Here is a 19,946-nt window from a genome sequence, read left to right on the forward strand (position 1 = left end):
ATCTTGGCTCTCGAGCCTAGGTCCAAGGAACCCCCACAGGAAGTACTATGTGTTCGCATGATTAGTCAGCATGCAGTGATCGAGTGTTTCATTCGTGATCGTTTCCTGTATTTTAGTTAGCGTCTTTATGTGATCTCTTTTCCTAGGCATGCCATTGTACATTGAGCACGATTCACTCATGGATGAGCACGGATGTATGCAGATTATTCATGAAAAGCTGAAAAGTATGCATTCAAGGAAGTCACATTCCATGTCTCTTCCTTGGCATGACACAGTTGTAGAAAGAGCACAAGAAAGTATGAGCACCAAGCATGGGCATTTCCGTTGTGAATTGCCACAGTTGATTTTTTAGATCAGAAGAAAAGATTTGATCTCTTTGTTTGCATGTGTTTGATGAACGGTTTGACACTTTGTCACTTTCTTCATTTGCATTACATGCACAGTTTTTTTGAAGAAATAGTATTTTTCCAGTCACTTTACATGGAATGGGTATGGTCATGTTTTGTTGGAAGTGGTTTCAAGAATTTCATCCTCGGAGATTCTTGAAGAAAATAGACGCATGACTCTAGACGAAGTTGAAGCATTGAAGGAGACTCATAAGACTTTGTGTCGCTTTTGGCGCGGCCCAAAGAAGGAAGCGTTGCAGACTGTTTATGAAGTTCAAGTATCGCACGACCCACACATCGGAGTGGGCCGGCGAAGAGTTCTTTCCAGGATTCCGGATGCTATTGGCAATCTCCCTCGACGCCATACAGTTCAGTACCGGTACCTCACTTTGAAAAGGAGGGGATGTCACGTGACACATCCAACCCTATGTGTCCGTGGACAAGCTATAGCATGACCAGGGTTTAATTTAGTCAAGTCAGTCTATAATAGGAAGTGATCTGGCACTTTTGTGAGTCCGTTCGCAGACCGTGTATGTCCAGACAGTTAGAGTAGATGCATATCCTCTGGTTGCACATAGCATGATCATCAGATTTCCATCAGAACCCATCAGGAGCATTTTTACAATGCATAGTTCTATTTTTCCTATTTTTGACATTTTTTACTTATTTATTGAGTGACTTTTGTTGGGAACTAGGTAGGGCTGTCACAAAGTGATGACGCGGCTGTCAAAAACCCTAATTTTGTTGAAACCCTAACCCTAAAATAAAAAAACCCTAATTCTGCTGAAACCCTAACCCTAAAAGCAAAACTAACCGTAAATCAGAAACCTAATTCTATTGAAACCCTAACCCTAACCCTGATTTGCTGACGTGGCGGGCTGACACGTGGCCTGCTGTACGGACACCAGCGTGATTTACGGAAAGCTGGGCAGATTTTGGCTTTTGCTTTTTCTCAACACAAGAGATGAGAGAGAGAGAAGCTTTTGCTTTATTTTATAAAAGCATAGAAGAATGAGAGAGAAAAAGCTTCTGCTTTATTTTAAAAGCTTTTGATTGGACAGCTTTTTGGAACTTGCTTTATTTTATAAGCAAGAGAGAGAAAGAGCCTTTGCTTTATTTATGGGCTTTCGATTTTCAGCTGTTGGGGCTTTGCTATTGGCATCCCTTGTACTCTTTAAATATGTGGGTAGGCCACTCACAACATAGAGCATCTGGACGTAGAGTCTGAGTGTGAGCGCCTGCCTGCACTCTTGTACTTTGAACTCAGATTAATACAAAAGAAATACTGAAAGGGACGCCAGTCTTTGGGGCCAATATCTCTAGGCATGGAACTCCGCTGGCCAGTGTTGAATTAATTGTGAACTATGAACAGTTTTGAAGTGGTTATTTGGTGCTGTCGTGGTAGATTCTTGACTTGGAGTGTCCAAGTTGCTATAGTGGTATCAGAGCACGGCCGATTTCTCTTTTACGGAAATCCGATCCCAAATTTTTTTCCGCGGCACCTATGGCTTCACGCAAGGATCAATTGACTCCCTCCGCATCCAGAGATGCGGCAAGGGATCACAACGAAGATTCTGGCAAGGAGTATGGCCCACCTTGGCCTACTCAAGCGGAGCGTCGAGAGATGGAGCATCGTCAATTGATCGGCGATGCAACAAAGATGATGCTCAATTTTGCGAAGGACTCAAAATTTGCAAAATATATGAGCGAGACTTCTTTTCAAGAAGTGCATGCGCAGTGGCAGAAAACTACACCACCATCCCCAAAACCAGCTCTCAAGAAACCTTCTGTTCACAAGAAATATTCAGAGAAGGAATTAGAAGAGGTGGTTGATGCACGGATTGCTCAGCTTTTTGACACGCAAAACAAAGCTAAAAAGCACGGCAAAAAGCAGAAGAAAGGCACCGACTTCCCGGGTTATTTGGGTCGTCGATCGACATTTGAAAAGGCAAAGAAACAGAAGAAGCATCACCGATTTGAAGAAGTACCCAGTTCTTCTTCTTTATCTTCTGACAGTTCTTCTAGCTCATCTGACTCGAGCGAAGAAGACCGCAAAGGCAAAAAGCGAAGCAAGAAACAACGCTTCGGAAAGGGCAAGAAAAAGGCAAAGAAGTCTAAATCTCGCCAAGTGAGTGACAGTTCTACAGAGAACTCGTCTACAGACAGTTTAGACTCTGACGACAACAACTTTTATACAAAGAAGAAGAATTTTTACAAAGCCAACCAGTATGACTTTCTGGAAGACAAAAGCAAGAAAGTCCGAGAGTTTAAGGAAGGTGGACAGTCAATTAAATTTGACACGTTTTCTGGTTATAGAGATGCTTCGAAGGCCTTGTCTTTTGTACAACAATTTGACATCGCTTTCGCGGGAGGGCGTTACTCAGAGCACTCTTAAGATTCGGAGAGTTGCCTCTTACTTTAAGGGCAATGCTCGAACTTGGTGGTCCACACTTCTATTAAACAAGACTGCGCCAGTTAAAGGGCTGAAACTCAAGAGGCTTTTTATTTATTTTTGGTTGACTCGAGAGTATGAACGAGATATCCGAATTGCTTGGAACCATCTTCGGATGACCAAGAAAGATACAGTGGACGCTTATTGCGAGAGATTCTGGAGCTCTTTTCTACCTGCCTCTTCATTTAAGAAGATCTCGTTCAAGGAACAGATTGAGCGGTTTACCTTGGGTCTACCTACAGAGGTCCGAGATCACTGCTTGGAACAAAAGTCAGCTTCTATTCAGGAGTTGATGAGTCATGTGAAATGGGGTTTTCACTCTGGCAGTTTGACCTACCCCACCGATGAGATCATGACACAAAGAGCTGAACAAACTTCACCACATGAAAGTAGAAAGAGAAAGAGCAACTCTGAAAAGAAAGATGCACGACCCAAGCTTACTCCTCAGGAGAGAGCTTGCTTCATCAGGGAGGGGAAGTGCTTTGGATGGGGAAACTTGGACATATCTCCGCGAAGTGCCCTAACAAGGCACCAAATGAACAAGATGAACGGCCAAAAAGTTCTAAAGCAGCTGAGAGACGTGGCAGAAAAGGCAGATAAAAAGCAGGACTGGTACCACATTGCGTGGGGCCTGAACCGAATCAAATGAATGAAAGTACAAACTTTGTTGGGCAAAGGGAAAGATCAGGAAGCTCTTTTGAAGGAGCCAAGGCCAACTTCTTGAATTGGCGGCTTGATTTGGAATTACGCCCGACAGGCTGAGGCCATAGGCGGAGGTAGTTCAAGTGGCAGCCGAACGGGATGTTGCCATTACACCGAGCATTGGCAAACTTCGTTTGCAATGACAGGTGTGTTTAGGGCACGCGGAGTTTTACGTAATTGCCTTGGGAGGTTGTGACGTTCTACTCGAAATCCCTTGGTACCACAAGAACAACGCCATGGTTGACTACCGGGCCGAGAAAGCGACTTTGATAAATGAAGGGCTCTGAGATTGTACTTGATGAAACTTCAGTTTCTTTACTCACTTATTTTGGGAGAGAATTGAACGATGGATGAAGGTCGAATATGTTTTGACCTCAACAAAAGAACGCCAAGATTTTCTCCACACTCATGCCGATTGCTTTTCAGAGGGCCTGTCAGGCGAGTTACCTCCCACTCGTCCTGGGGATCATACCATTGATTTGATACGTGGAAGCACGCCACCGAACCATCCACCTTATCGTGTGAGCCGAGCCCAGAATGAAGAGATTATGAACCAAGTGAAAGACCTCTTGGTAAAGGGTCTTGTCCAGTCTAGTACTTCACCGTATTCCTCTCCAGTGTTGTTGGTCTTGAAGAAAGACGGATCTTGGAGAATGTGCATTGATTATAGAGCTCTCAACAAAATCACCATCAAGAACAGATTTCCGATTCCTAGGATCGATGATATACTCGACAGATTACAGGGATCCTTGTGTTTTAGCAGGATTGATTCGAAGAGTGGATATCATCAAGATGGACAAGATTCTTCGAGAGTACAGGCTATTTGTTGGCACTTTTTTTTTGATGATATCTTTGTTTTCTCCGAGAATGAGGCAGAACATAGAGATCATCTGCTTCAGGTCTTTCAGGCATTACGAGATCACAAGTTAGTGATTAATGCAAAGAAAAGTGAAATTTTCCTACCAGAGATACACTTTTTGGGACACTTTGTATCAGCAGCAGGAGTGCAAATGGATCTGGCCAAGATAGAGACTATCCGTGATTGGCCCGATTTGAAGAATGTCCAGGAAGTTGGAAGCTTTTTGGGACTGTGTTCATACTGCAAGCGGTTCATTCGAAAGTTTGCAGAGGTTGCTTCCCCTTTGCATATCTTGACACAGAAAGGAGTCCCTTTCTCGTGGGGATCCACAAAGGCGATTCCCTTTCAGACTGTGAAAGAGAAAATAACTACGAGACCAGTTTTGACTTTGCCGGACTTGCAGAAGTCGTTTGAAGTATATTGTGATACTTGTGGTCGTAGTCTGGATGCGGTCTTAATGCAACAAGGCCAATGTCATGCCTATGAGAGCCGACTGTTTTCAAGGCCGGAATTGACAGTACAGATATGTGAGAAAGAGCGTTTGGCGGCTATCCATGCTCTTACTGAGTGGTGGCATTACCTACTCGGAGCCAATTTTATGGTTTTCACAGATGATGGGAGTTTATGCTACTTCTTGTCATGGAAGCAGCTATTGGAAAGCAGATGATGCGATGGGCAAAAATCTTGTCAGAATTTACTTCCGGATTGTCCATGTGCAGGGACAGAAGAAATTGGTGGCAAATACTTTGTCCTGAAACCCGTTGGTTCTGGCTATTTCCGCGATACATCATAGGAACTTCGAGGATATGGTCGGTCAGTACGCCACAGAACAGATTTTGCAGATTCAGTTGAATACAACAAGGGGAGATAGTAGCCGATTATTCCATTCGGGATGGCTACTTAATGAAGAAAACCATGTTGTGCGTTACACAGCCGTTGAGGGAAAAGGTTCTAATTGTTAAGTATGGAGCTTGATTTACCCCTTGTAATTTTATGTGGTAAAAACGCACATTTGTAAGGCCTTCATTATGAAGAGAAGCCATCGTGCGTGAAGAAAAATAACTCACCGGAAAATAAAATCACTCGTCGGAAACCAAAATTTTCACGGAGGGAATATTCCTTTTTTTCCAGAATATTATGGCAGGACGGCGGCCGGAAAGTGGTCGGAAAATGACCGGTCGGTTGGCCGGTTGCCGGTGGCCGGTGGCCGAATTCAAAAGCAGACTTGTCTTCTCAAGGGCGGCCACACATGGGCGGATTGGAGGGTCCGATTTGGACTTATCTACACAAGGGCGGCTCCACATGGTTGCCTCTCATGAGAGAGGGCAGCCGTTTTAGCCTATAAAAGGAAGCCATTTCTACACGCATTTCATAGTGTGAAGTTGATGCAACAAGGTGAGTGTGAGGTGGTGAGATTGAAGCAAGGCGGGAGCTTTATTAAGGGTATAATCCCTTTGTAAACTACTTCTTGTTTTGAAGTACTAAAGCCATTGAGTGGCTGCTTTCCCGTGGATGTAGCCCACATTGGGTGAACCACGTATATCGTGTGTACTCTCTCTCTCTCTCTACTCTATAATCTCTTGTGTGAGAAATCTCTCTCTCTCCATTAAGTAATCTACTCAAATATCTATTTAGCTACGTCTTATTTCCTAACACTAACTGAATGCCATTGTCCGCCTTTTATGGGTCACCGCGGCATTGCTACCACCTTGAAAGGGGTAGAGAGATACGTCTTTTGGCCGAGACTCAAGAAGGATGTGGACGAGTTTGTGCGCAGTTGCTTGGTATGCTAGAAGGTCAAGTTTGATAGGCATAAAGCAGAGGGATTGTACAGCTTTTTACCCATACCCACCCGCCCAGGGAAAGTATTGCAATGGATTTCATCTCCCGAGAACCCAAAATGGGCACAATTGTTTATTGCCCAGGTCTTCATATTACATGGCATGCCTAAGATGATTGTTTCCGACAGGACCCTAGGTTCACGAGTTTGTTTTGGACCGCTATTTGGAGAGAACATAGGCATGCGGTTGTAGTTCTCGTCATTGTTCCACCCACAGACTGACGGGCAATCAGAGATTGTCAATTCAGTGGTACTCGCTCTGTTGAAGTTTTCTTGGTTGGATCAGAAGACTACTTGGGAAAGGTTTTTACCTTTGGTGGAATATGCCTACAGAAACACGTTTGACTTTTTGATGGAGAAGATGCCATTTGAGATGTTTAAATTTGCTACGAAGGTTCTACCCTTAGCGCGAAAGATAAGATTTTGCTTTGAAGCCGACCAGTTCATGAGGGACTTGGTCCGGAAGGCTTTGCAGAAATTTCAAGAAAGACAGATAAAGGCAGCAGATCGCCATTGTCGCGATTTGAAATTGAAGGGTAAGGATTGGGTGCTCTTACATTATGGGAAGGCACGCCCGAGAAAGAAAAAAAGGGAAAGGGGCGGCTTCTTTGAAAGCTTAACATGAAATAGTGTGGACCTTTCCAGATTTTCCGAAAAGATGAATGTTATCTCCTTTGGACTGAAGCTGCTAGAATACTTGGAGGATTCGCAATGTTTTTCATGTGAGTCTCTTGAAGCCTTTTGAAGCCGATGTGCCTGATGATGAACAACTCGAATTGGACGAAAACGAGCAGATACTCGTTCCAGAACAGAAATTGGCACAGAAAGAAAGAAAGAAGGTAAAGCGAACTGACGGTTCTTGGTTAAATTCAAGACCTACTTTGCATTGGATGCGAAGCGAATGGAGGAGGAAGACCTAGCAGATATTCCTCGGAATGTGAATCTTTACCTTGAAGCTTTTGGTTTAGCATAGTCTATTCCAAACGGAACCCAGAATTCAGCTTGGCCGGAGATTTGGTGCAGTGGGTTTGCACAAGAGGAGAGTTACTCCGCTCCTTTGTCAATAGATGCCTCGATTTTTGAAAACTAGAGTCACTGATGTCTCTTTAAGCTTCAAGGATGACTTTATGAAATGGAATTCCGGAAAATATGAAATTGACTTGTTTTTGACTTGTTTAAGTAAGGAACTAATAGACGAAATGACTGCAGCGTTTTGGTCTAATTGATTTTGAATAGACATGGTTGCAATAGGGGTTAGTCAATCGGGCATCGATGAGGTCCCGACTGGATCTAGATGCGATTGCTAGCTACATTGCCGATAAGTCATGGTCTAAGATCCGAATGAATGTTGAATGTCATGTGATGTCCCGTGATGTCGAGTGATGTCCTGTGATGTGACTGCCGATTGGTACATGTGCTAGATGTGTGTTTCTAGTATGTAGGTAGTAATAGTCAATGTCTGCTAAGACGGTTTATGGCCTCTGTCTGTTTTGCAGGCGTAATTGAGGGCGATTACATTGCTTTCAAGAGGGGGGTATGTCACAAAGTGATGACGTGGCTGCCAGAAACCCTAATTCTACTGAAACCCTAATCCTAACCCTAACCCTAATTTTGGTAAAACCCTAATCCTAAATCAAAAACCCTAATTTTGTTGAAACCCTAATCCTAACCCTAATCTTAACCCTGATTTGCTGACGTGGCAGACTGACGTGTGGCCTGCTGTATGGACACCAACGTGATTTACGGAAAGCTGGGCAGATTTTGGCTTTTGCTTTTACTCAACGCAAGAGATGAGAGAGAGAGAAGGTTTTGCTTTATTTTCTAAAAGCATAGAAGAATGAGAGAGAAAAAGCTTCTGCTTTATTTTAAAAGCTTTTGATTGGACAGCTTTTTGAAACTTTCTTTATTTTATAAGCAAGAGAGAGAAAGAGCCTTTGTTTTATTTATGAGCTTTTGATTTTCAGCTGCTGTTGGGGCTTTGCTTTTGGCATCCCCTGTACTCTTTAAATATGTGGGTAGGCCACTCACAACTCACAGCATCTGGACGCAGAGTCTGACTGTGAGCGCCTACCCGCACTCTTGTACTTCGAAGTCAGATTAATACAAAAAGAAATACCGAAAGGGGCGCCCGTCTATGGGGCCAATATCTCTAGGCACGGAACTCCGTCGGGCCAGTGTTGAATCAATTGTAAACTGTGAATTGTTTTGAAGTGTTTATTTGGTGCTGTCGTGGTAGATTCTTGACTTGGAGTGTCCAAGTCTGTTACAAGGGCAATTTTGCTAAGATAATATATAATTAAACCAGAGCTAGCACTTTCTGGTAGAAGAGGCAACAGGAGCACTCGCTCAACAGGCAACTTCTCAGCAGAACCCCCAAGAGGCCTAGCGTTTTTGCATCACAGTAGAAGGCTAGCGTTTTTGCTCTTGTAGATTCATGGTGATAGCTGACCAAGCAGAAATCCCAGCGTTAGTAGATTCTCCACAGCGTGACCATTTTCAGCCCTAGCATTTTTGCATCTGCAAAGCACTTCAGCGTTTTTGCAGATCTTCGCGACGGCACCCCCACAAGCATCAGCGTTTTCAGTTTTCAGCATTCAGTACCCATAGAAGAACCCATGAACCTCGCAGACCTCACTTCCCGCAGCAGATCCTCGCCGCACGGTCAGATTCCGCAAAGTTTGCAGATTCAGCCCGGAAAACGCAGATTTCAGCATCTGCGTTTCAGTGCATCGTCGTCGCATCGTTGTCATCGACATAGAGTCAGAATTCAGCAGATAAAGATTTGCAGATTTCAGCCCGTCTCGTCATCGTCCTCATCGTTGTCGATATCGTCGGCAAGTCCAAGCATTGTAGAGATTTATGCAATCATAAGTAGACCGCGCTTGCCATACAGAGTTGGGCCTTCGGAGGAGGGTTTGACAACTTGTCTGGTGTCGTATTCTCTTCTCTCTCTATCTCTCAGTCTCAGCACCTTCACTAACAGTGTCCATTCACTTTGTTTGTGTCCATTGCACTCTCTCATAAAGGAACGGAAGGCTCTCCCTTCCATAGGGGAAAGGAACCCTTGAGCACAGTTCGGAGCACTTATCTTGAGCAAAGTTCAACATTCACTTCCGCTGCACCTTACATTGACTTTGCTGGATTTGCAAAAGTAATTCGAAGTATATTGTGATGCTTGTGGTCGTAGTCTGGGTGCGGTCTTAATGGAAGAAGGCCATGTCATTGCCTATGAGAGCCGATTGTTTTCAAGGCCGGAATTAACAATACAGATTTATGAGAAAGAGCTTTTGGTGGTTATCCATGCTCTTACTCAGTGGCGACATTACCTACTCGGAGCTGATTTTACGGTCTTCACTGATCACCAGAATTTACGCTACTTCTTGTCACAGAAGCAGCTATCAGAAAAGCAGATGTGGTGGGCTAACATCTTGTCACAGTTTCACTTCGAGATTGTCCATGTGCAGGGACATAGGAACTTGGTGGCAAATGCTTTGTCCTGGAAGCCGTTAGTCTTGGCTATTTCCGCGATTCACCATAGAAGCTTCGAGGACATGGTCGATCAGTACGCTACAGAACTTGATTTTTTAGATGTATTCAGTCGAATACAGAATGGGGAGGTAGTAGCGGGATATTCCATTCGGGATGGCTTCTTAATGAAGAAAACGGTGTTGTGTGTTACACAACCGTTGAGAGAAAAGGTTCTAACCGAATGCCACTGTCCACCATTTACGGGTCACGGCGGCATTGATACCACCTTGGAAGGTGTGGAGTGATACTTCCTTTGGCCGAGACTCAAGAAGGACGTGGACGATTTTGTACATAGTTGCTTGGTATGCCAAAAGGTCAAGTTTGACAGGCATAAAGCACAGGGATTGTTACAGCCTTTACCATTCCCACCCGCCCCTTGGAAAGTATTGCAATGGATTTCATTTTTGATCTCTCGAAGACAAAGTGGGCAGGATGGTATCTGGACTGTTATTGACAGATTTAGCAAGCAAGCTCATTTCATTCTAGTGAAGAAAAAAGTCAAGCCGGATCATTTAGCGAGACTGTTCATTGTCCAGATATTCAGATTACATGGCATGCCTGAGACAATAGTCTGTGACAGAGATCCCGGATTCACGAATTTGTTTTGGAAGGCTATTTGGGAGAACATTGGCAATGGGTTGCAGTTCTCATCATCTTTCCACCCGTAGACAAATGGGCAATGTGAGATTGCAAATTCAGTTGTATTGGATTTATCGAAGTCTTTTATTTTTTATCAGAAGACTCAATGGGAAATTTTTTTGCCCTTGGTGGAATTTGCCTACAATAACACGATCCACTCTTCGATGGGGAAGGCGCCATTTGAGATTATTGAAGGTGCTATGAAAGTTCCACCCTTCCTAAGCACGGAAGATAAGATTTTTGAAGCCGAGTTCACGAGGGACTGGGACTTGGTCCGGAGGCTTTAGAGAAATCTCAAGATAGACATAAGAAGGCAGTAGATCGACATGGTCGCGATTTGAAATTAAAGGAGAATGATTGGGTGCTCTTACGATTTGAGTAGGCACGCTAAAGAAAACGAAAAGGAAAGGAGCGGCTTTTCCAAAGCTTCGCATGAGATACTATGGACCTTTCCAGATAAAAGAAAAGATAAATGATGTCTCCTTTAGACTGAAGGTGCCCGATACTTGGAGAATTTACAATGCTTTTCACGTGAATCTCTTGAAGCCTTTTAAAGGCGATGTGCCCGATGATGGGGAGCCAAATGAGCAACCCGAAGTGGAGGAAACCGAGGAGATAGTCGTTCCAGAACAGATATTGGCACATAGAGATAGAAAGATTAAAGGTAAAGTGATTAGGCGGTTCTTGGTTAAATTCAAGAACTATCCTGCATTGGATGCGAAGTGGATGATGGAGGAGGACCTAGCAGATACTCCTTAGATTGTGGAACTTTACCTTGAAGCATTCGATTTAGCATAGTCTACTCTGATAGAACCCCGATTTTAGCATGGGCAAATCTTGTGCAGCGGGTTTGCACAAGAGGGGAGTCACTTCGCTCCTTTGTCTACGGATTGCCCCGATTTTTGATATAGAGTCAGTGATGTCTCTTTCGGTTTCAGCGATATTGGTGAGCTGACAGTATTCTCTTGTATGACTTTATGACCAAGAATTCCCGATAATGAATATGATACTAATTGATTTGTGCTTGACTTGTTTAAGTGCAGGAAACGATAGACGAAATGATTGCAACATTTTGGTCTCATAAGTCTCTATAGACATGATTGCAATATGGATTAGTTATTTGGGCATCTGTGAGGTCCCGACCGATCTAGATCTGATTGCTAAATACGTTGCCGATTAATCATGGTCTAAGGTTTGGAATGATTTTGAATGTGATTTGTCATGTGATGTCCTGTGATTTCAAGTGATGTCCTCTGATGTCCTATGATGTGACTGTCGATTGGTACATGTGCTAGATGTGTTGTGCCTAGTGCGTCGGTACTAACAGTCAGTGTGTGCTAAGACAGTTTATGGCCTTTGTTTGTTTTGCACGCGTAATCGCCCTCGATTACAATGCTTTTAAGAGGGGGATATGTCACAAATGGGTGACGTTGTAGGAGACCCGGACACACTGAAATGCTCCGACAAGCTGACGTGGCAACCAACGGAAAACCCGCCGCAAAACGCACTGACATGTTGATGTGGTAGGCCGTACGGACGGTTGTACGGATTTTCGCTTTTCACGCTAACAGCCGTACGGATTTCCGAAAATTACGTTGAGATGCTTTTGGGGCTTGAATGCTTTAATTCTGAAAGCTTTTGGGCCCAATGCTTTTGAGTAAGAAGCTTTTGAGTTTAATGCTTTTGGGGCTCTGCATTTGGGCATCCCTCGTACCAATAAATAAGTGGGCAGGGCCTCACTTCTTAGAGAATCTGGACGCAGAGTCTGAAAGTGAGCACCTACCCACTGTCTTGTATTTTGAACACAGATTAATACAAAAAGAAATACCGAAAGGGGCACCAATCTTTGAGGCCAACACCTCTAGGCATGGAACTACGCCGGACCGTGTCGACTCAATTGTGAATTGTGAACTGTTTTGAAGTGAATCTCTGGTGTGTTGCGGTAGAATCTTGACTTGGGGTGTCCAAGTTGGTTACAGAGGGGACAATGGGCGACCTTTCATTAGAGGATCTCGACAAATCTGAATACAAGCGGCAGCTTTTGGTGGACACTTGTGCCAGGTGCATGGTCGCCTGATTGTTGATGTTTATGATAGATGAAAGAAGGTTATCCACGTCTCGGCCAAGTCAGCAATGAGGACGAAGGCTAAGCCAGGTGAAGAGAAAGCGAGACCTAATTCACAAGAAGAGTTTGATGAAGCTCTTGAGAAGAAAGTCAACGAGTTGATGAAAGCTAAAAAGCACTCTCGGAAGGGCATGAATTCAAACAATCATACTGGCTGTTTGAGTCAAAAGTCTACCTTCCAGGAGGCAAGCGGATCAAAGAAGCTTATTCTGTGAGGATGATTCTAGTACTTCTTCGTCTTCTGATAGTTCCAATTCTAGTTCTAGTGCTAAGTGAGGATAAGAAGAGACGGACGAAGCGAAGAAAGGAATAGGAAAAGCAAACCTATGAAAAGAAAATCAAAGAAAAGCAAGTCTAGAAAGCACAAAAGACAGTCGGGGTGAATTTCTAGAAATCATTTTCTTCCTTCTGGCTGGCACAATAGTACGAGGCCGACGTGATCATAGCATGGAATCATCTGAGGATGTGGGAGGATGACACTTCGGCCACCTGTTAGGATACCTTTTTGCGAGTTTCTTTTTTCGGAAGGTCTCTTTTTTTTGAGCAGATGGAACAGTACTGTTGCGAATTATCGAAAGAGATCCGCCGATTCTATTTGAAATAGAAGTCCAAGAGCATTCAACAGCACATGAAACATGCTATCGATAGTTTCTCCATGCACTTAGGCTCTTTGACTTATGGAACGGATGAGCCACCATTCAAGTCATCTGAGGTGTCACAAACTACTGATGTGTCAAGCCACCTAAGAACGGAGCGAACTTGCACATCTCAATCGAGGGTCCTAAACCCTAGAAGAAGCAGTAGAAGCAGCATTATAAGTTTTACCAACTTGCGAAGTCTTGCCGAGTGGCTTGAAGGCATTAAATTAAAGCAGGATCACACGCACACACAATCTCCTGCGTAGAAGCTGATGACGTGGCAGTTGTACGGAACCCCGCAATTTGCGTTGACCTGCTGACGTGGCAGACATTACGGAATTTTGTGTTGTACGTTGCAGATGTTGACGTGGCAACTGTACGGATTTTTGCGATTGGCGCTGGCTGCTTTTGGACACGTGTTTTTGGACTAGAAGCTTTTGAGTTTGACTACTTTTCATGTAAAGTGCTTCTAGAGGCCAAGGGCCTTTAAATATGACTCATGGGCTCTCACTTTGGCAATCTACTTGCGGGGGATGTAGAGCAGAGCCATGGGAGTTGTATTGAGTTCAAGCAATAGAAAGAAATACCGAAAGGGGTGCAACGTTTGTTGGGGCCAGTGCTCTCTCGGGGTGGAACTCCGCCAATCCCTGTCTCATGTGTCGTCTATCCCTCTTAACTCAGTTGTTATTTGAACTGCTTAAAGTTGTTTAGTCTGTTCTTTTCCGTTGGCACGTGGTGCCCGTCGTGTGACAGTGGTATTAGAGCTTCAGGCGTGTGCTTTTCTGAAAGCATACCGATCGTACCAAAGAGCAGATAGAGCAAGGTGGCGCTTCCAAAGTTTACATTCGTGTCGCAACCCCAGACTTATTAGCCACTCCTACCCCGGAGCGGGAGACGGTTCATAAAAAAACCGCCAAGCCTCAGCCGAATCCTGACTCAAAGATAGTTGCTATAACTCTTGCTCAATGCTAGCCAGAAAGGCCCTCTTCTTCCGACATACTAAACGTCGGAAGGCAATGCGCGACCGTCTATGAGTGATGACTCCTAGAGAAACCTCTCTCTGTAGTCGGGCTCTCAAATCTCTGTACTCATCATACCAACTGTTTTGGGGCATAGTCTTAGAACGACGCCTCTGCTCGGGCTGTGTATGTGGATAAGCCTCCCTAGCTGCATCCCGTAGAGTCTCTGTCAAAATATGGATGAGCTCCTCCAAAGGTCGCCGTGGATCCTCTGTGCATAGGCGTCTATAAATCCCATCCATCTAAACAAAGTCCGTCTCTGAAGTGAAAGTATATCTTGTAGGACCTTCTACTCGTTTCCTCTAAGCTGTGGTGAATTAGAACTGTGACGATGTGGGAAGCAAGTAAACCCGTGGCGGCTGCTGGGAATCTCTGTAAGCCATTGAGTATGGCTAACCCATGTGCGGTGCCCATATCTAGCAAGTATCTCCCATACTCTGTACATTGTATGTCCTATGAGCGTCTGTCCAACCCCATGTCTATGGTGTCCAGCTCTCTCAACATCTCCTCCGAGGTATCATAGAAGACTGTCTGATGGTTGCTCATTCGGGCATTGAAGTCCCCCAAAAGAATGATTTCCCATCCCTAGAGAACTCCCATATGTCATCATCAAGCATAGAGAAAGGAGACTCTCCTCTAGGTGACGCATAGGTCGATGTACTTGGAGCAAAGTAGCATATGGTAATATAGAGAAATCTGTCCAAGATTGCTTGATGATGTCAGCTAGGCTTTTTGTCAACTTGCTCAAAATTGTCGCGTATTTTTATCCCATGTCGATCTTAATGTTGAGATCAATTGTTTGAAGTCAAATTCTACACTTGACACTTGTGGCTGATTATTATTATGCTTGACCTTTTTTATTAGAAAAGTAAAATAATATAGAAAATATCAACCATAAATTATCAAAGCAACACAAAAACGTCCAACCATATTTTTGTTGGATTGCCCCATTTAAAAAAAAATATTTGGCTAAAACTTAGAAAAAATCAAGCTAAAAGCACTTATTTTTATATACATGTACACACACCTAGGGGCTCGTATTTGTTGTTTGCTTCCATATCTTTAATTGGGCTTAGTCTAATGGAAATGAGCGAAAGGAGTTGAAAAAAATCACAACCAAAACACACAACATTTTTCAATTCAGCTCCAAAAACAACACCCATATGTTTCTTTTTGACTTCCACTTCTTTTACCGACTCTCCATGCCTTTGTGTGCGTTGGTTTATCTATTCCCATCAACTCCATGAGCTCCCTTACTTTTTCCAGCACGCAAGCGTCTCCATCGTTCCTCCTCTAGTGTCATGTTGATGATGGTTGGTGTGGGGGTTGATGCCTCCTTTCCTTTTCCTTTCTTAGCGACCTCTATCCACTTCTCCGCTTCATTCATCTTCTTCTGCGTCTTGGTGATCACCTCCACCCATGTAGACGTCTTTGCTTCATGTTGCTTCTCATCCTCTTTGATCGCCTGCACTTGCCCCTTGATGACTTTGAGCTCTTCGATCATTGAGGGCTGAAATTCTCCTTCCCTCTTGTCTTAACTTCAGCCAGCTCTTTTTTAAGGGCCGATACCTCCTCTTTGAGCGCACCGATTTCAGCCCACATGTCCTCCTCCGCTTTCCATTGTTCCTCTTTGCTAGCTTGCTTTTGGAGGAAACCTGCCTTTTCCTCCCTCCAACCTTCCATCTCCGCTTTCCACTCTTTCATCTCTTTTACCATCTATGTGAGCCGTTTGTGTGTGAGCATGGAAGTCGCCTTCAGCGTCCTAGTGGGCCTTTTGTGGTGTGGAGAAGTCATCATCTTGCGCGATGTTTTTGGGGGAAAGGGGGGGGGGGGGGCTACGAGAGAGAAAGAGAGAGAGTGTAGAGAGAGAGAGAGGTGGTGCTTGCTGCCCCATTGCTTCCCTACGTGATCTTGGATACACTAGTGGAGCTTCAATTTTAGCCCGATTGATTTTAAGGATAAATACCGTCAAGTGCACATTGCGTCATTGCAAAGATAGCATTTCACACTACTTTTGGTATGTATGAGTTCTTGGTTATGCCATTTGGTCTAACCAACGCACCAGCTACTTTCAACCGATTGATGGATTACATTTTTCGTCCTCATAGAAAGTTTTGTGGAACTTTTTTTGATGCCATCATCTTCTCCTCATCCATTGAAGAGGAGCATAAGAAGCATTTGGCGATTGTGTTTCAAGAACTGCAGACTCACAAGCTTTATTTTAACCCAAAGAAGAGTGAATTCTTTTTGCAGGAAATATCGTATCTTGGGACACATCATTTAAGCAGGTGTGAGGATGATGGATCCTGCCAAAGTCCATGCCGTTGCAGAATGGTCAACTTCGAAGGATGTTCATCAAGGCAGAAGCTTTCCTCTTACTACTGGCAATACATTTGCCACTTTGCACACATTGTAACACCTTTGCATGACTTGTGTAAAAAGAGAGCCATCTTCATGTGGACGCAGAATGATGAATGAGCCTTCCAATGATTGAAGGAAGACGCTAGCAAGAATATTGTTCTTCATCTTCCAGATTTGAACAAAGATTTTGTAGTACATTGTGATGCCTAATGACCATTGATTATGAGTAGGAGGGTGTGATTCATTCAAAGAGTATTGTGGTCGAGGTGGGCTCCGATGCTGATGTCACAATGAAGGATTATCGCAAGGTGCAGCCGCAGTGACGGTCATAGGAGAGCTCAATCCTCGTAACATCACTAGACCAAGCAAAGCGCAGCACATCGCAAGGGTTGTGTGCAACAACAAGATAGAGATCAAAGGGGTCAAAGTGGCCGGGTTGAGGGACGGCATGAGATTGTGGAGTCCCAAGATTATCAGGAGGGCTTTGATTACTCCGATGGCTTTGCTTCTACTTCAGATGTCCCTCTATCCATGTAGCTGCCAGGTCATTTTATGTGGTAGGCCCGCGGAGATCTCCAACTGACCCTTTGAGGCCGGGGCCTCTGAGAGTTGATAAATGGGAGGACCCTGGTTTTCTATTGGGGGAGAGGAAGGCTTTGTTCGATGGTGGCTAAACCCTGACTGTCAAAGTGATCCTTCCATCTCTTTCTTATGAAGGATCCTTCTCGGTTTATCTCTCGCCATAGAGGAAATACTCGGCGCATAATTTTCTTTATCCGGCTGCCAGGACAATGGTTTGTATGCGGTAGAGCAGGACACGTGGCAGCTAGATGCACTCGGAGGTTAATAACAGAGCCAACAAATAGATGTCTAGGAGAGACGGGATGCTCCAAGAGTCTTTCATATCTGGTACCTCTAGAAAGCCACGAATAGATGCAGGAAAAGCAAGAAGAAGAGGGTCAAAGGAAAAAGAAGACTCAGACAAAGGTGCCTTGCACTACACAAGGTATATGGGCTAGGATCAGCTGGACTTCGATCTTGTGATGCTGCCACCTCTTCTTAGCACCAAAATACCAGTACCATTTTCTTCTCGTAGAGAGCCGGATGGAGTGCCTTGTGACAGGATACCATTCTGATAGAGGTGAGATTCCTTTTGCTGCGCTGATGAGGAGAATTTTCCACCTATTGTATTTGATAGAGTTGTATGTGTTAGGATATCTGGAAGGTTAAAAACCAAAACAAACGTTTTGAGTATTTCACGTAGTATGGTATTCAGATTGCTCGCCGATAGCAATTGGTTTTTGTTTTGTTTTTTGTCTTGTAGTATGCGCATTGTGCCCACAAGAAGATTCTTTCACACAGATCCTTGTTTGTTTGCTTGAATCGTCTGTTTAGTTTACATGCATTTTTTCTTCTTGCCTGTGTTGCTTGTTTTCATGAGGCGGCTTGGTTGCACGTGGGAGGTGAGCATTAGTGTATGGTTGTATGTTGCTTGTTATTTGGTTGTTTTTCTATTTCACTCTTCGTTTTTGAATAGTGAGGGTTAAGATTTTGGGGAGGGATGTGGCTGGTTGGTGGTGGTTTTGGGGTGATGGGGTCTCCAGCCTCATCTTCAGCTGTCCTACACCATGCTCATGCTTGAAGTTTGAGAGAGCATCATAGCCCTGTTGATTGCTGCCAAGGATGGCTTGAGGCTCTCTCTCTCTCTCCCGGAGTTTTGCTGTAGAGTGGCTGTACGGTGGTGATGCCGATTCTACTAGTGTGTGCTTTTTGGCCTTGGAGATTTGGAGTCTGATATTGGAGATTCTTTGGTGGACTTTTTGGCCTCCTTGTCGCAAGTCTAGGGGGCTTGTTTCTGGCTCAACTCTCTCTACTACAGTCGTCCTTCCCTAGCCTTTGATGTATCACCCATCTTTTGTAGATCTATATCATTGGTGGTCTTTCTTCTTGGGTTTGTTGTAATTGTTAAATTTCAGGGTTTTTTTCATTACCAATTCTGGGTCTAAACCCTCCTTTTCTGTGTGTGTGTGTGTGTGTGTGTGAGAGAGAGAGAGAGAGAGAGAGAGAGAGAGAGAGAGAGAGAGAGAGAGAGAGAGAGAGAGAGAGAGAGAGTCATTGGTGGTTGCAGATTCTTTTCTATTACATGATCTCTTTGCTGATGCTGTTTGCCAACTTCTATGTGAGGAAGTATACCACATTCAACAAAGTGAAAAAGTATTGAAGTCCACCACTTGAGCAAAGAAGTTTTGTAAGTATATCTGGCAGAAAGCAAAAAATTTGAAGATGCATGAAGTTTTAGACATATCTACGAAAAAGATAAGATGGTTTGAATGCATGAATGCTTGCTTTCAAAAAAGAAAGAAAGGAATAAGAGTCTTCACTTACCTATTCAAGGCCATAAACCCTGCATGCATGTACAACATCATCTTGTCATCAGAGTCCTTTTGGATGTGTTGACATAAAGATGGGATCTCATTAAGGCTTAAATTTGGAGTCATTTGGGAACAAAGTAGGATTAGAATCTTTTTTAAACAGAGGAGACAATTCAATTCTAACCATGCTGTTGTTTTGTTAAAACAGTCGAGTGTCTTTCTTGCTAGTAGTAGGGGTTTTTTCCTATTTTGAGAGGTTTTGAATCGGAGGAGTCATTGGTGAGATCACTTTGTGGTGGTTTTGATGGAGAATTTTGCGGACAAGTGAAGGAGCTGGCCAGTCAGTGACAAAGACGAGGTGAAGCCGCTTTTTGATTGCCAATGCCCATCACAAACTGTTTCCAGCACAAGCAAGAGAGATGTCCGATTCCTGGACGACCTTCTGGTTGCTCATTCTCTGATTCTTGAATACTTTTCACTGCTTGGATTGGCTTTGTTTCTAAGAGAGGCATTGTCTACATGCTGCTAGTAGTGGCTCTCTAGCCCATCTCAGTACCTCTTTCAGGAGTGAGCCACATCATAATAAAGTCTCTTCTCTTTAAATTTTGGAGTTGTGTTTGCAGTGGAGTGTTTTGTGTTTTCCAGTGAAGAGCGTCTCTAGAAGAAAACTGTGGAGGGTATTTGGCAAGGACCTATCCCAATTCTCAGAAGCATTATGTAGTTGCATCTTAATACAAGGTATGCCATCGCATGGAAAAAAATATGGTTCAATTATCTGTAAGAAACATCTCCACACCGCATGTGTAATTTTGGTATACAGGGGGTGGACATGATGAAGCAATGCAGAAGATCAGGTTATAGTAATAGGGGCTGGATCATTATGCCTCTGAGTAAATAACCCCGTAATTCTATACATCATATCATGAGGATATCCTTTCATCACGTTCAGGTCTTTCCCCTTCTGATACTTACACTAGCGGGTAATTGCTACCTTTAGATAACTTAATGTACCTCGAGTATTGTCA

General features: G+C 43.9%; 1 protein-coding gene across 2 annotated transcripts in view; it reads left to right on the forward strand.

Annotated features, from left to right (window-relative positions):
* The window catches only part of LOC147464058 (uncharacterized), a 49,320-nt gene extending 29,793 nt beyond the window's left edge, over nucleotides 1–19,527 (forward strand). The window contains exons 7-9 of one of the 2 annotated variants that reach the window (XM_086492587.1): nucleotides 16,442–17,690; nucleotides 18,678–18,797; nucleotides 19,130–19,527. In XM_086492587.1, coding sequence (XP_086348713.1) covers nucleotides 16,442–16,666 — 225 coding nt within the window. In that variant the 3' untranslated portion in view covers nucleotides 16,667–17,690; nucleotides 18,678–18,797; nucleotides 19,130–19,527. The remainder of the gene's footprint in view (nucleotides 1–16,441; nucleotides 17,691–18,677; nucleotides 18,798–19,129) is intronic. The other variant, XM_086492596.1, reaches the window with a different exon arrangement.
* Nucleotides 19,528–19,946: the final 419 nt, after the last annotated feature.

Source organism: Adiantum capillus-veneris, chromosome 2 (assembly GCF_014529385.1).
Source record: "Adiantum capillus-veneris isolate H3 chromosome 2, ASM1452938v2, whole genome shotgun sequence".
In the NCBI taxonomy this organism is placed as follows: Eukaryota; Viridiplantae; Streptophyta; class Polypodiopsida; order Polypodiales; family Pteridaceae; genus Adiantum; species Adiantum capillus-veneris.